The 13,576-nt window shown below is 33.6% G+C and overlaps 1 protein-coding gene across 1 annotated transcript; it reads left to right on the forward strand.

Annotated features, from left to right (window-relative positions):
- Positions 1-844: 844 nt before the first annotated feature.
- LOC102726554 (olfactory receptor 6C2-like) lies at positions 845-1,816 on the forward strand. The gene has a single exon (XM_006728737.2). It carries the CDS (start codon positions 845-847, stop codon positions 1,781-1,783), a length of 939 nt encoding a protein of 312 aa, XP_006728800.2. The 3' UTR covers positions 1,784-1,816.
- Positions 1,817-13,576: the final 11,760 nt, after the last annotated feature.

A 13,576-nucleotide genomic window follows, 5' to 3' on the forward strand; every position in this document is an offset into this window, starting at 1 on the left:
CGTCTGGGTGGCTCAGTCATTAAGCGTCTGGAATGTGTTTCAACCTCAACTAAAAGGTTTGAAAACTAAGAAAAATTGTAATGATTTTTTACATCCCTATATATTTTTCACCCAACACATACATCTTATCATTCTATACACTACATTTGTCATCAAAATACTTCCTGTCTTCTGTGCCACAGTGGGAAATGAGTGTAATTTTAAACAGAAAATTATGAGAGTCAGGGAAATGGGTAAGAAAGAAGTTGCTTAAGGGAAACACATATTTTTAAAATTATACTACTAGAGCTCGACACCTTCAGTAATGGACATGGAGAGCCTATATAATGAGCCCAAACTATTTGTGATATATTTGTTCTTTTTTAATTTTATTATGTTATCTTAATCACCATACATTACATCATCAGTTTTTGATGTAGTGTTCCATGATTCATTGTTTGTTCTTTATCAAAACAAAACTTCAAGGAAACGCATGAAGGTGATAATGAAAGTTTAAGATTCAGCTTTAGGATTCAGTCTGTGAACAGGGACAAAATGATCTCACAAAACATTAGCAGTCAAATCTATCTATAGGGATAAATTGCAAACAAAATGTAATGAGAAGGAAGCACCCATAATATTTTGAAGGGTGATATAGATTTTTCTGATTTTTTAAATCTCTCCTGAATTTACCAAAAACACACAATTGTAGAACCTAGAATACCAGTGTATTGATAATATTTGTAAGCAAAAATTTTTGAAATGCATGTGATTCTTTGAATAGTTTTTCTCCCATTAATTACCACTGGGTGCATATCAAATATATCTGAATTCTAAATGCAGATTGAATTGAAGTCAGAAGTCAATGATGAGAAACCACACAATAACAACTTTTATCCTGCTGGGACTGACTGATGATCCACAACTGAAGATTATGATTTTCATCTTTCTATTTCTCACCTATATGTTGAGTATAACTGGGAACCTGACAGTCATCTCCCTTACCTTCTTAGATTCTCATCTTCAGAATGCCATGTACTTTTTCCTACAAAATTTCTCCTTCTTAGAAATCTCATTTACCTCTGCTTGTATTCCCAGATATTTGTACAACGTATCAACAGGTGACAAGACAATCACATATGACAATTGTGCCATTCAAATTCTTTTTACTGATCTTTTTGGTGTAACAGAATTTTTTCTCCTAGCCACCATGTCCTATGATCGATATGTTGCCATCTGCAAACCCCTGCATTATGTGACCATCATGAACAAGAGGGTCTGTAGAAGAGTCATCCTTGGACGCTGGACAGCTGGCTTCTTGATCATACTCCCGCCACTCAGCCTGGGCCTAAATCTGGAATTCTGTGACTCTAACCTTACTGACCATTTTTTCTGTGATGCATCCCCCCTCCTAAAGATATCATGCTCAGAAACATGGCTTATAGAGCAGATGGTCATAGTCTGTTCTGTGTTGACCTTTATTATGACCCTCATATGCATAGTTCTATCCTACATATACATCATCAAGGCCATTCTACGATTCTCTTCTGCCCAGCAAAGAAAAAAGGCATTTTCTACATGTTCTTCCCACATGATTGTAGTCTCCGTTACCTACGGAAGCTGTATTTTCATCTATGTTAAGCCTTCAGCAAAGAAATCAGTGGCCATTTATAAGGGTGTGGCAGTCCTTACTACATCCATTGCTCCTATGCTGAACCCCTTCATTTACACCTTGAGAAACAAGCAAGTAAAACAAGCTGTCAAAGACTCAATCAAAAGAACTGCATTATTCTCAAAGAAGTAATGGAATTTGCTGAAGTAGAGGGATCACATTTTCCTAAAAATATCATTAGTTCTTAAGTATATATCTTTAGATTTTTAAGTCATTCCTTTCTAGCAAGGAAGTTATTTCAGGAAGCACTCTTTAAAAAAAAAAAAAGATTTTATTTATTTATTTGAGAGAGAGAGCAAAAGGCGGGTGGGGGAGCGGCAGAGCTGAGCAGGGAGCCTGACTAGGGGGTTGATCTCAGGACCTCGGGATCATGACCTGAGCCAAAGGCAGACCCCCAACTGACTGAGCCACCCAGGTGAAGCTCTCTTAAAAAGAAATGTGATACATTTCTAGGAAACAAAAAAATGACTTCACGTCTTAACAAGCCTTTACAAAACTGCAAACAAAACGACAAAATAAGCAGAACCAGCAAGTTATTTATATATTTTGGATAGATTAATTGTGTTTATTGCCTTTTCCAATTCTAGCTTTCAAGAGCATTTTTGATGCCAGGCACCATTTTAGGCACTGGAGATAGAATAGAAACCCTGCAGATTTCTTGCCCTTAAATGCCTTACACTTTAGAAAGGATATGTGACTAGTGCATTAAATAAAATATAAACATCACGGGGCGCCTGGGTGGCTCAGTTGGTTAAGCGACTGCCTTCGGCTCAGGTCATAATCCTGGAGTCCCTGGATCAAGTCCCGCATCGGGCTCCCTGCTCGGCAGGGAGTCTGCTTCTCCCTCTGACCCTCCCCGCTCTCATGTGCTCTCTCTCATTCTCTCTCTCTCAAATAAATAAATAAAATCTTAAAAAAATATATATATATAAACATCACTGTCAACCTATAATTGTCAGGAGGCAACAGTCAAGCAAAAGTGTGTATTTGGGATCAAAGAATTACAATTCAGGTACACAGATTTGGGCAGCAACCTAAATAGTGTTCCACTAGGGAGCAAAATCAGGAGGTTTTAAAGACAAAAAAGGGAATGCTCATGTAAGTTGTCTACAAAAATTTTGATTGGTGTTGGCGGCAGAAAACTAATCTTGGCACATAACTGGCTGCTAAGGCCATCACTAAGCAAAAGTCCATTACTGTAGTAAGTTGCAAATGTTCTTGCAGAGTCCTTGAGGTATTTGGGGTTTGGCCCAGTTCAGAAATTCATGGTTCTATCTGGTGAGGACATGCATACAGCCCACCTCCTTAGTTGCCTCCCAGATTCATTTTTAAACCCCTTCACATAAATGACTCCATTTTATTTCACCTTTCACAATTACAAACAACAAAAGTATCTTTAAAAAAAAAAGGAAGCTATGACAAATGTTTGCATCTTAATGCAGAAGCTGAATTATAAAATGTAGGCTCGTACAATTATGAATACTCAAAAAATCACAGACTAGCAGTTAATTTGAAGTAAAAGTGCCAATTCTTCTTAAAAGATGAGTAAATTCCTAAAGATAATGGTTATATATCTGCATCTGTATTTGTTTCTATACCTTTATCTATAACTATATGCATTGGCTGTTGAGAAACTAAAATGATTAGGAAGATTGTGAAAACATGTAAAAAAGTGTAAACAAGTAAAAACATGAAATGCACCTAAATTAGGCACAGAAATGACTACAACTCAAAGGAAACCTATAGAAGCAGTACTTTCATCTATATTACACAATCAGCCATGGAAACTGTGGCTATTACTAAGGGCGTGACAGAGCTCCATGCTTCCTATGTGCAGAACTTCTTCCTGAACCCCTTCATTGACACCTTGAGAAACAAGGAAGTAAAACAAAATTATGACATTTCAGGGACCTTGATTGAGATATATCTCAAAAACAATTTTATATTGATTACAGGTTGAAATAATATTTTGATATATTCGATTACATAAAATATACCATTTAAACTGATTTATTTTTAATTTATAATATGGCTATAGAAGTCTGAATTAAATATGTTGCTCACATCACCTTCTATTGGAATGCTTCAGATATTTAAGCAGTGCTGGTTAGTAGTGGACTCAGAATTTAACTTCTGTTTATTAGACCCAAAATTCTGTATTTGACTTAAGGAAGCCTCACCAAAGAAACACTTTCAGCAAAAAGATATTTTCAAGAGACTCCTAAAGCAAAACCTACATGTAACGAAATCAGTATAAGTAATATTTAAAAATATTAACCCTAATATTAAAAACTGCTCACATAGGCTTAACCTATAAAATGCAGTACATGTTTTTAATATAAGATTGATAATGCACAAATTAATCTGTGGTTAAAAATGAAAAGAACTTTTGAATGAAAATATAAATGTAGTGACCACTAGCATAACTCTAATTTTCTTTTAAAAAGAGTTGAACTTTTAAATATATACAAATTAGGGGCACCTGGTGGCTCAGTCTTTAAGCGTCTGCCTTCGGCTCAGGTCATGATCCCAGGGTCCTGGGATCGAGCCCCGCATCAGGCTCCCTGCTCAGCGGGAAGCCTGCTTCTCCCTCTCCCACTCCCCCTGCTTGTGTTCCCTCTCTCGCTGTGTCTGTCTCTGTCAAATAAATAAACTAAAAATCTTAAAATATATATACATACACAAATTAATATAAATAATGGGAACCTGAATATGTAAGCCATGTGATTTTTTTAGAACAATACTCCTTGGCATCAAGTAGGTAGGAAGGACGGCTGAGTGCAATGAGTTCAGGAGCCTTGGGAAGCTCTTTCTAATGCAGGCAGAGCTTTTTGGCAACTCACTGTGTCAACTGTCCTACAGCATTAACTCCAGTTCATGCAAAAGCTCTGACTCTCTGGTGGATTCATTTTTTCCACGTCATTTTTTCACCTTTGCCTGACCTTCTCACATGTCCTTCACTGGTCTAGTCGATGCCCTCACTCCCAGATAGACAATACTTTTAAAAATTATATTCTCCTTGTCCTGAACCCCTGATCTGACAAACACTGGGTGTTTCCAGAGATGAGTGGACTTAATGACTACTAAGTTATTAGAAACTGTCAGTTTCTGGAAATTTAGATTGCAATAATAACCCTCGCCTGTCTTGAAACAAGGAGCTACACGAGGCCTGCATTATAGGAATAAAAGTCCTTACTCCTCAGGCCCACTAATAATAGCTTACCTGAGGGCCCAGACTGAGAAATTATAGTCCTCCAGGTCTTGTTCTAAGATGCCTGCCTTTTTCAGCCCAGGAGTAATTACAACTAGTCTCCTAAATTCCTTAAAATGTCCAAAATGTTAAAAACATCTCAATATCAACAACAAATATTTTTGAGTGTTTATTCTACCCCAAGCTGTGTGTTAAGCACCTCATTTCTTTAAAACTTACATAGAGAAAATTTCCTAATGCACAGTGCTGTATTGATCATATCAACAAGTATCAATTTATAGCCAACTTGTTTCATCTACAAACAGGTCCATTCCTTCCAACCCCTGGTTGATTATTTGAAACAGATACATATTTTATTTCATATACACTTTGGTATGACTCTCCAAAAATATAAATACTTTTTAAACATTGATGATAATATATAATATAGAACATAATTCACTGTGCACAGCTTGATGAGTTTTCATAAGCATTGATACTCATGTAACCATCACACAGGTCCAGATACAGCACATTTTCAGCATCCCAGACATCTCTTTCATGCCACTCTATAACAGTATCCTCCCAAATGTATCTGCTATGCTGACTCAATGCCAAAGATCAGTTTTGTATAATCATGACCATCATACGAATAGGAATACACAGAATGTACTCTTTGGGGTCTAGTTTCATTTGCTTGACATTATGTCTGTGACAGTTGTCCAAGTTCTTATGTTATCAGTACTCAATTCTTTTAATTTATAAGTTGTAGTCAATTATAGAAATATAGCACAATTAATTTAGCCATCTCCTATTAATAAATATTTATGTTGTTTCCTATATATAACTATTATAAATAAAGGTCAAAGAATATTCTTGTACATGTTTTTTGGCAGACATATACATTCATATCTGTAGAATATAGAACTAAAAGTGGAATTGATAGGCTATATGGTAGCCGTATGTTTAGCTTAGTTGACATTGTCAAACAACATTCGAAAATAGTGTACCAATTTATCTTCTTATCAGCAATGTATATGGGTTATAATTGCTCCATATTCTTGCCAACATGAAACTTTGTCAGACCTATTAATTTTAGCCATGTTATGACTGATGATGTGGAATACCCTGTTATAGGTTTTTTGGATATAAGACATCCTATTTTGTGAAGTGCCTATTCAAATAATTTGTCCTTTCTATTAGATTTCTTTCAATTTGAATTTATTTTTAGGAGTTTTATAAATTTTCTATATATCAGTCCTTTGTTAATGGTATATACTGAAGTTATTTATCCCTTATCTATGTCTTGCCTGTTCATGTTGTTTATGTTAAATTTGAAAAACAAAAGTTCTTAACTTTAATGAAGTCCAATCCATCATTTCATTTCTGTTGTCTACAGGGCTCTTTGTTTTTTGTTTTGTTTTGGGGGTTTTGTTTGTTTCAGAAATTTTTGTTAACTCAACATTATGAAGGTAGGTAATTACGTTCTATTCTATAAGTTTCACTCACAGTTCTTACAAATTAAGGTTAATGGCCCATCTGGAATTGACTTTTTCTATGGTTTGAGATAGGGAACTATGTTCTTTTTTTCCATGTGAATATTGAAATAACTCAGAATCATTTCTTGAAAAACTTTCCCCTTTCTCCTTGAATTCAGTGGCAATTTTGTCATAATCAATTGCTGTTGTGTGAGTGAATCTTTTTCAGGGTTCATTATTTAATTCCATTGTTATGCTTATCTCTGAACCAATGCTATACTATTTTGTTTATAGTAGCTTTATAATAAGTTTTCATATCGGGTAGTATAATCCAAACAACTGTCTTCTACTTCCTCAAGTTTACTTTTTTCTTATCAGCCCTTTGTTTTTCATAAAACCTTAAAAACCTTGGCAATTTCTACAAGGAAAAAAATTCTCTTCAGTGATTTTAAGTTAAGATTGCATTTAAACCAACAGGCCAGTTTGGGGGAAATTCATGTTATTATAACATTGAGAATTCTAATCCGTTAAAACAGTCCCATTTGTGTCTTTAATTACTTTCAAAAATATTTCAATTTTAAGTGTATAGAGGCCTTGCACAATATTGATAGACATATTACTGGTATTTTGATGGATTCATTACTCAGCCTTTGATAATATGTTGCTATTTTATATGGATTTTTTTAATTTTTATTTTCTAATTGTTGCTAGTTTTAGAGGTACTATTGTTTTTGAATATTGATTTTGGTCTATCAACCTTCCCAAATTTAATAATTACTAGTTATTAAATTTAGTAATTAATTCTAGTGATTTACCTGTAGTGTCTTTTAAATATATCAAAACACAATCAAATAATATGCAAATAATGACAGGCTATTGTATTTATTTTTCTTTTCTTTATTGCTCTGTCTAGGCCCCCCAATACAATGATAAATAGAAATGGTGGGAGTGGACATCCTGTCATATTCCTCAACTAAAGAGAAAAGATTTCAATATTCAAAATAAAATACCTAGGAAGAAATGTAACCAAGGAGGTGAAAGATCTGTACTCTGAAAACTATAAAACACTGATGAAATAAATGGAAGATACAAATAAATGGAAAGATAATCTATGCTCATGGATTGGAAGAACAAATATTGTTAAAATGTCCATACTACCCAAAGCAATCTACAGATTTGATGCAATCCCCATTAAGATACCAATAGCATTTTTCACAGAACTATAACAAAGAATCCTAAAATTTGTATGGAACCACAAAAGCCCCCAAATAGCCAAAGCAATTTGACAAAAAAAAAAAAAAAAAAAAACCCAAGCTGGAGGTATCACGTGCCCTGATTTCAAATCATATTACAAAGCTATAGTAATCAAAATAGGATGGTGGTACTGGCATGAAAACAGACACGAAGATCAGCGGAATACAACAGAAAGCTCAGAAATAAACCCACACACATGGTTAATCAACCTATGACTAAGGAGGCAAGAATATACAATGGGGAAAAGATAATCTCTTCATTAATGGTGCTGGGAAAGCTGGACAGCTATGTTTAAAAAAAATGAAATTGGACCACTATCTTACACCATATACAAAAATAAATGCAAAATGGATTTAAGACTTGAATGTAAGACCTAAAATCATGAAACTCTTAGAAGAAAACAAAAGCAGTAAGCTCTTTGACCCTGGTCTCAGCAACATTTTTTTTTTTTTTTGGACCAGTCTCCTCAATCAAGGGCAACAAAAGTTAAACAAATGAGATTACATCAAACTGAAAAGCTTCTGCACAGTGAAGGAAACCATCAACAAAACAAAAAGGTAACCTACTGGATGGGGGAAGATATTTGCAAATCATACATCTGTTAGGGGTTGATAATCAAACTATGTAAAAAAAGTACACTGAATATCAAAAAAATAAACAACCCCGTCAAAAAATGGACAGAGAAACTGCCTCTCCCTCTGACAAATAAATAAATAAAATCTTTAAAAAAAAATGGACAGAGAACTTGAATGGACATTTTTCCAAAGATATACAGATGGTCAACAGGCACATGCTCAACTTCACAGATCATCGGGGAAATGCAAACCAAAATCACAATATATATTACCTCACACCAGTCAGATTGGTTATCATCAAAAAGACAAAAAGTAACAACCATTTGTGAGGATATAGAGAAAAGGGAACTCTTGGTGGAAATTTAAATTGGTCCAGCCATTTTGGAAAACAGTACGCAGGTTCCTCAAAAAATTAAAAATAGAACTACCATATGATTAAACAATTCTACTTCTGGGTATTTACCTGAAGAAAACAAAAAACACCAATTTGAAGAGACAAATACTGCACCTCTATGTTCATTGCAGTATTATTTACAATAGCCAAGATATGGAAGCAACCTATGTGTTCATTCATAGATGAATGGATAAAGAAGATAGGATATATATAATATATACAATGATATGTTATTTATAATATATATTATACACATATTTAATACATTTTATATAGTTTAATAAAATATATTTATATGATTATATATTATATAATAAATATATGTAATGGAATATTACCCAGCCATACGAAATAATGAAATCTTGCCATTTGTGACAACATGAATGGACCTAGAGGGTATTACACTACATGAAATAAGAAAGACAGAGGAGGACAAATACCATATAATTTCACTTACATGTGGAATCTAAAACAAAAGAGCAAAAAAACAAAACAGGGAGTGCCAAGGTGGCACAGTCGGTTGAGTGTCTGACTCTTGGTTTAGGCTCAGGTTGTGATCTCAGAATCGTGAGATCAAGCCCCACACTGGGGCTCAGCAGAGAGTCTGCTTGAGACTCTCTCTCCTGCTCTCTCTGCCCCTGTCCTCTATGCTCTCTCTCTAAAATAAATAAATAAATCTTAAAAAACCAAACAAAACAGAAACAGACTCACAGATAGAGGAAACTGTTGGTTTCCAGAGGAGCTAGGGGTTGGGTGGCAGGTGAAATAGGTGAAGAAAATTAAGAGGTACAAATTTCCAATGATAAAATAAATCATGGGGACGTAATGTACAACACAGGGAATATAGCCAAAAATATTGTAATTATTTTGTACAGTGTCACATGGTAGCTAGACTTATCGTGGGGATCATTTTGTATGTATAAAAATATTGATTCACTGTAATATACACCTGAAAATAATAGGATATTGAATGACAATCTTCACTAAAAAAATAAATAACATATTTTCTAGATTCCCTTCATCAGACTAACAAACTTTGCTTCTATTCCTAATTTGCTGAGAATGTTTAATAATGAGTGGGAATTGTAGTTACAAAATGCTTTTTTCTGCATTATTGAGATGATATTTTTTTCCCTTCATTCTACTAATGTGGTGGATTACATTTACTGATTTTCAAAGGTTAAACCAACCTAGAATTTCTGTAATAAACCTCTCTTTATGGTTACACATATCCTTTTCTAACACTCTATTTAACTTGATAATTCGTATTTAAGGATTTTTATGATTATTATGACAAAAATCAACCTGTAACTTAACTTCTTGCAAAATCATTTCCAATTTTGACATGGAAGTTATACTGCCCCCATAACCAAGTTGAGAATTATTCTTCCTTTTACTCTTCTCTGGGTTGGTTTACATAAAATTAGTATAATTTTTTCTTTAAATATTTGGAATAATTTACTAGTGAAGCCATCTGGCCCTGAATTTTCTTTGTGAGAATATTAGTAATTATGGATTCAGTAATTTTGACTTACATTGGAATATTTATATTTTCTTTTTCTTTTTTTTAGTTGTGTTTTTAACATAAACTAATATATTATGTAAACTATTTTATTGGCCTAATGTTCTTTATGATGTGCTTTATTATTATTTTAATATTTGTTGCATCTGCATTGATCCTCCTGTTTTTCATTTGGATAATTTCATTTTGGATAATTTCTTATTTTTTCTCTTTTGCTTCTTCTTGACTATACCTACAAGTTTTCCTTTTTTAAAGAAATCATTTAATAGTTGCATTTATTTCTTTAATCTTATATTTATTCTCTATATAACTGATTTCTACTTTTATTATTCTTCCTTCTATTTATTCTGTTTTAGCTTGTTCTTGTAATCTCTTAAAATGAACCTTAGGTCACTGGTTTTTCAATATATTACATTTTAAGTAAAAATTTCCCTCTAAACAATGTGCTGCTATATTGCACACATTTTGATATGTTATATATTATTGTCAGATGAAAGAAAAGTTACCATTACAACCCACATCTCAAGAAATTACTAGAGCATAAACTATAGTTTTTTTTCCCAAGTGCACAGGATTAATCCAAGGAAATAATATGAAAATGAAAAGCAGTAGTGAATGCCCAAACCAGCTGTTTATTGTGTAAATATAGTAGCTTGATATGAAAACTATACATGATAATATGCACAATTAAGTATATTGTAAAAAGAAAATATATATTTACATGAGTTTAAAAAAACTATCTTTATGGGATGCCTGGGTGGCTCAGTCAGTTAAGCGTCTGCCATCGGCTCAGGTCATGATCCCAGGGGTCCTGGGATCGAGTCCCGCATTGGGCTCCTTGCTCGGCAGGGAACCTGCTTCTCCTTCTGCCTGCAACTCCCCCTGCTTGTGCTCTCTCTCTTTCTCTGACAAATAAATAAAATCTTTAACCAAAAAAAAAAAAACTATCTTTATATGAATCTATATATGACCAATCTTAAGAAGTGCTGAAAGGGGAAGATGGAAAAAGCATTTTTATTTTTTTAAATATTCATATATATTCATACATTTCCTTAAAATATTAAAACGATTTAGTTGCTTTGAGTTTTCTAATATTTTCCTATTTTATCCTTTTTAATGATTGAGAAAAAATGATTAATGGAATAGAGTTGTGATCTTTCAGCTTCCATATATTTTAGGGAAGAAAGGCAGGAAACGCAGACTACTTCTTGACCATCTGTTTTTTTACTGTTGCATCTTGACCTGTGCCTGATGCTATTGTTTATCTTTGTGTCTCTAAGGACACTGCCCCACTGCTGCATCTTTTAGGATTTTTGCCCAGATTCATTACAAAGGCTTATTAGTGATGTTTGAACCTGGGTCACCAAGGACTTAGTTGTTTATTATTTAGTTTGAAATTTAGCAAATAAATCAAATATAAATCTTAATAATGTAAAAGCCTCTTATCCTTTCCAGAGAATTCATAACAGTGACTTCAAAACAAGAGGAGAAAATATTTTAACTATATTTTACTTTCAACCAAGAGAGAGCTAGAAAATACTTCCTAGACATAAAAAGGACCAAAATTCTTGAAATTCTTCTGAAATGTCTGAAAATCTGAAAATCTGAAATTCTGAAAATCTTCTGTGTGTTGAAGATGAAAAATACAAGGAGTTCTAGGCTATCCCAGAGCATCAGTCAGGGTAAGTAGAGTCATAAACTGAGACCAAGTAAATGCCACACAAACCTTTTCTAATAGATCCTCTTCATCACATTAGCTTTTAGGGCTCATTGTTAAATAATCAACTGAAGCTAAAATTAACTCTCAGAAGATGAGACCATTTCATTTATTTTCATCTTTGGTAAATCTACGTGTCAATTTTTCTCTGAGAAGCAAATTTGACAAGATTTACCAAAATCAGATTAAGTAATATTTGAATTGTTATATAAAGATGCACAGATATTTCTGAGATGTATTTTTTGAATGCTGCTTTTTATAGTTTACATAAAGATAATGTGGAGTTATATGCAGTGAGAAGTTATCTTAGCCACACACTCATTTTCCTCTTTAAAGAGAAAATGTCTACCTACATTAAAAATCACTGATATGACAATTTACATAATATTGGCAAAGTTAGTTATCCTAGATCTTTTTTAAAATATAAAACTCTTTGGGGACGCCTGGGTGGCTCAGTCAGTTAAGCAACTGCCTCGGGCTCAGGTCATGATCCCAGGGTCCTGGGATCCAGCACCGCGTCGGGCTCCCTACTCAGTTTGGAGCCTGCTTCTCCCTCTCCCTCTGCCTCTCTCCCCACTCCTGCTCTCTCTCTCTTCACTCTCTCTCTCTCTCAAATAAATAAAATCTTTAAAAAAAACTTAGAAACTTAAAACATTATATATATATGTATATATAGAGAAACTTAAAACAATATATATGTATATATATATAAAACTTAGAAACTTAAAACATTTTATATATATATATATGCCAGCCAGGCATCCCATAGTTTTTTTAAACTCATGTAAATATATATTTTCTTTTTATAATATACTTAATTGTGCATATTATCATATATAGTTTTCACATCAAGCTACATATTATATTTACACAATAAACACCTGGTTTGGGCTTTCATTACTGCTTTTCATTTTCATATTATTTCCTTGGATTAATCCTGTGCACTTGGGAAAAAAAACTATTGTTTATGCTCTAGTAATTTCTTGAGATGTGGGCTGTAATGGTAACTTTTCTTTCATCTTAAACCTCGTCTCTTAAAAACAGCATTAATGAATGGAATAAATGAAAAATATTTTGGAACAAGGGCCACCACCTAGAGGGTACAGGAAAGAGCACATTACCATGTAAAGCTCTAGGAGCCACTGGAATGAGAAATAATGGATTGAGGAAGTTAGGCAGGCTGAAAAGAGTATCTTTCCACTTCATTAAAATTATCTATTATGGTTATTATGGTGTGCCCCTTTAATTCCTAGGAATGTCAAAATTCTTCAAAAAAAATCATTGTCATCTCTCCTGTCCAATGAAGGTGACAGTAAACTTTGGGCTTTAATTGTAGTAACTGGGCATACAGTGAGAGATGATCCTGCCCTCATCTCTGGAGAAAGTGAGTATTTTATGGAACAAATGACAGCCAATCACAGCACAAGCTAATTAATTTTTGCCAGGAAATTGAAAAGCATATTGCCTTCTATTCATTTATATGAGACCCTCAAATCCTGGAGATACTAGTTCAAAACTAAAAAAGCTTTTGAGTATGTTAGTAAAACTAAGTGTGATAGCTGAGGAAAAACTACAGAACAACTATCAAGCCAATGCAAAAATTAGAGAGTTCTTAAACTCCAGTTTTAAAATATGAAAATATGCATTGAAGAGACATAAATGGAAATTTAAGAGGGAAAAAAATCTTTCTCTGCAGAAAACAAGAATGAAAGTAAACTGAACAGATGAATATTTCATGGTGAAATTGTGTGAATTAACACCCAATGGCACTGGCCTTTATAAAATATGTGTCAAT

This window comes from Leptonychotes weddellii, chromosome 5, assembly GCF_054177405.1.
Source record: "Leptonychotes weddellii isolate Sample4059 chromosome 5, ASM5417740v2, whole genome shotgun sequence".
NCBI classification, from domain to species: domain Eukaryota; kingdom Metazoa; phylum Chordata; class Mammalia; order Carnivora; family Phocidae; genus Leptonychotes; species Leptonychotes weddellii.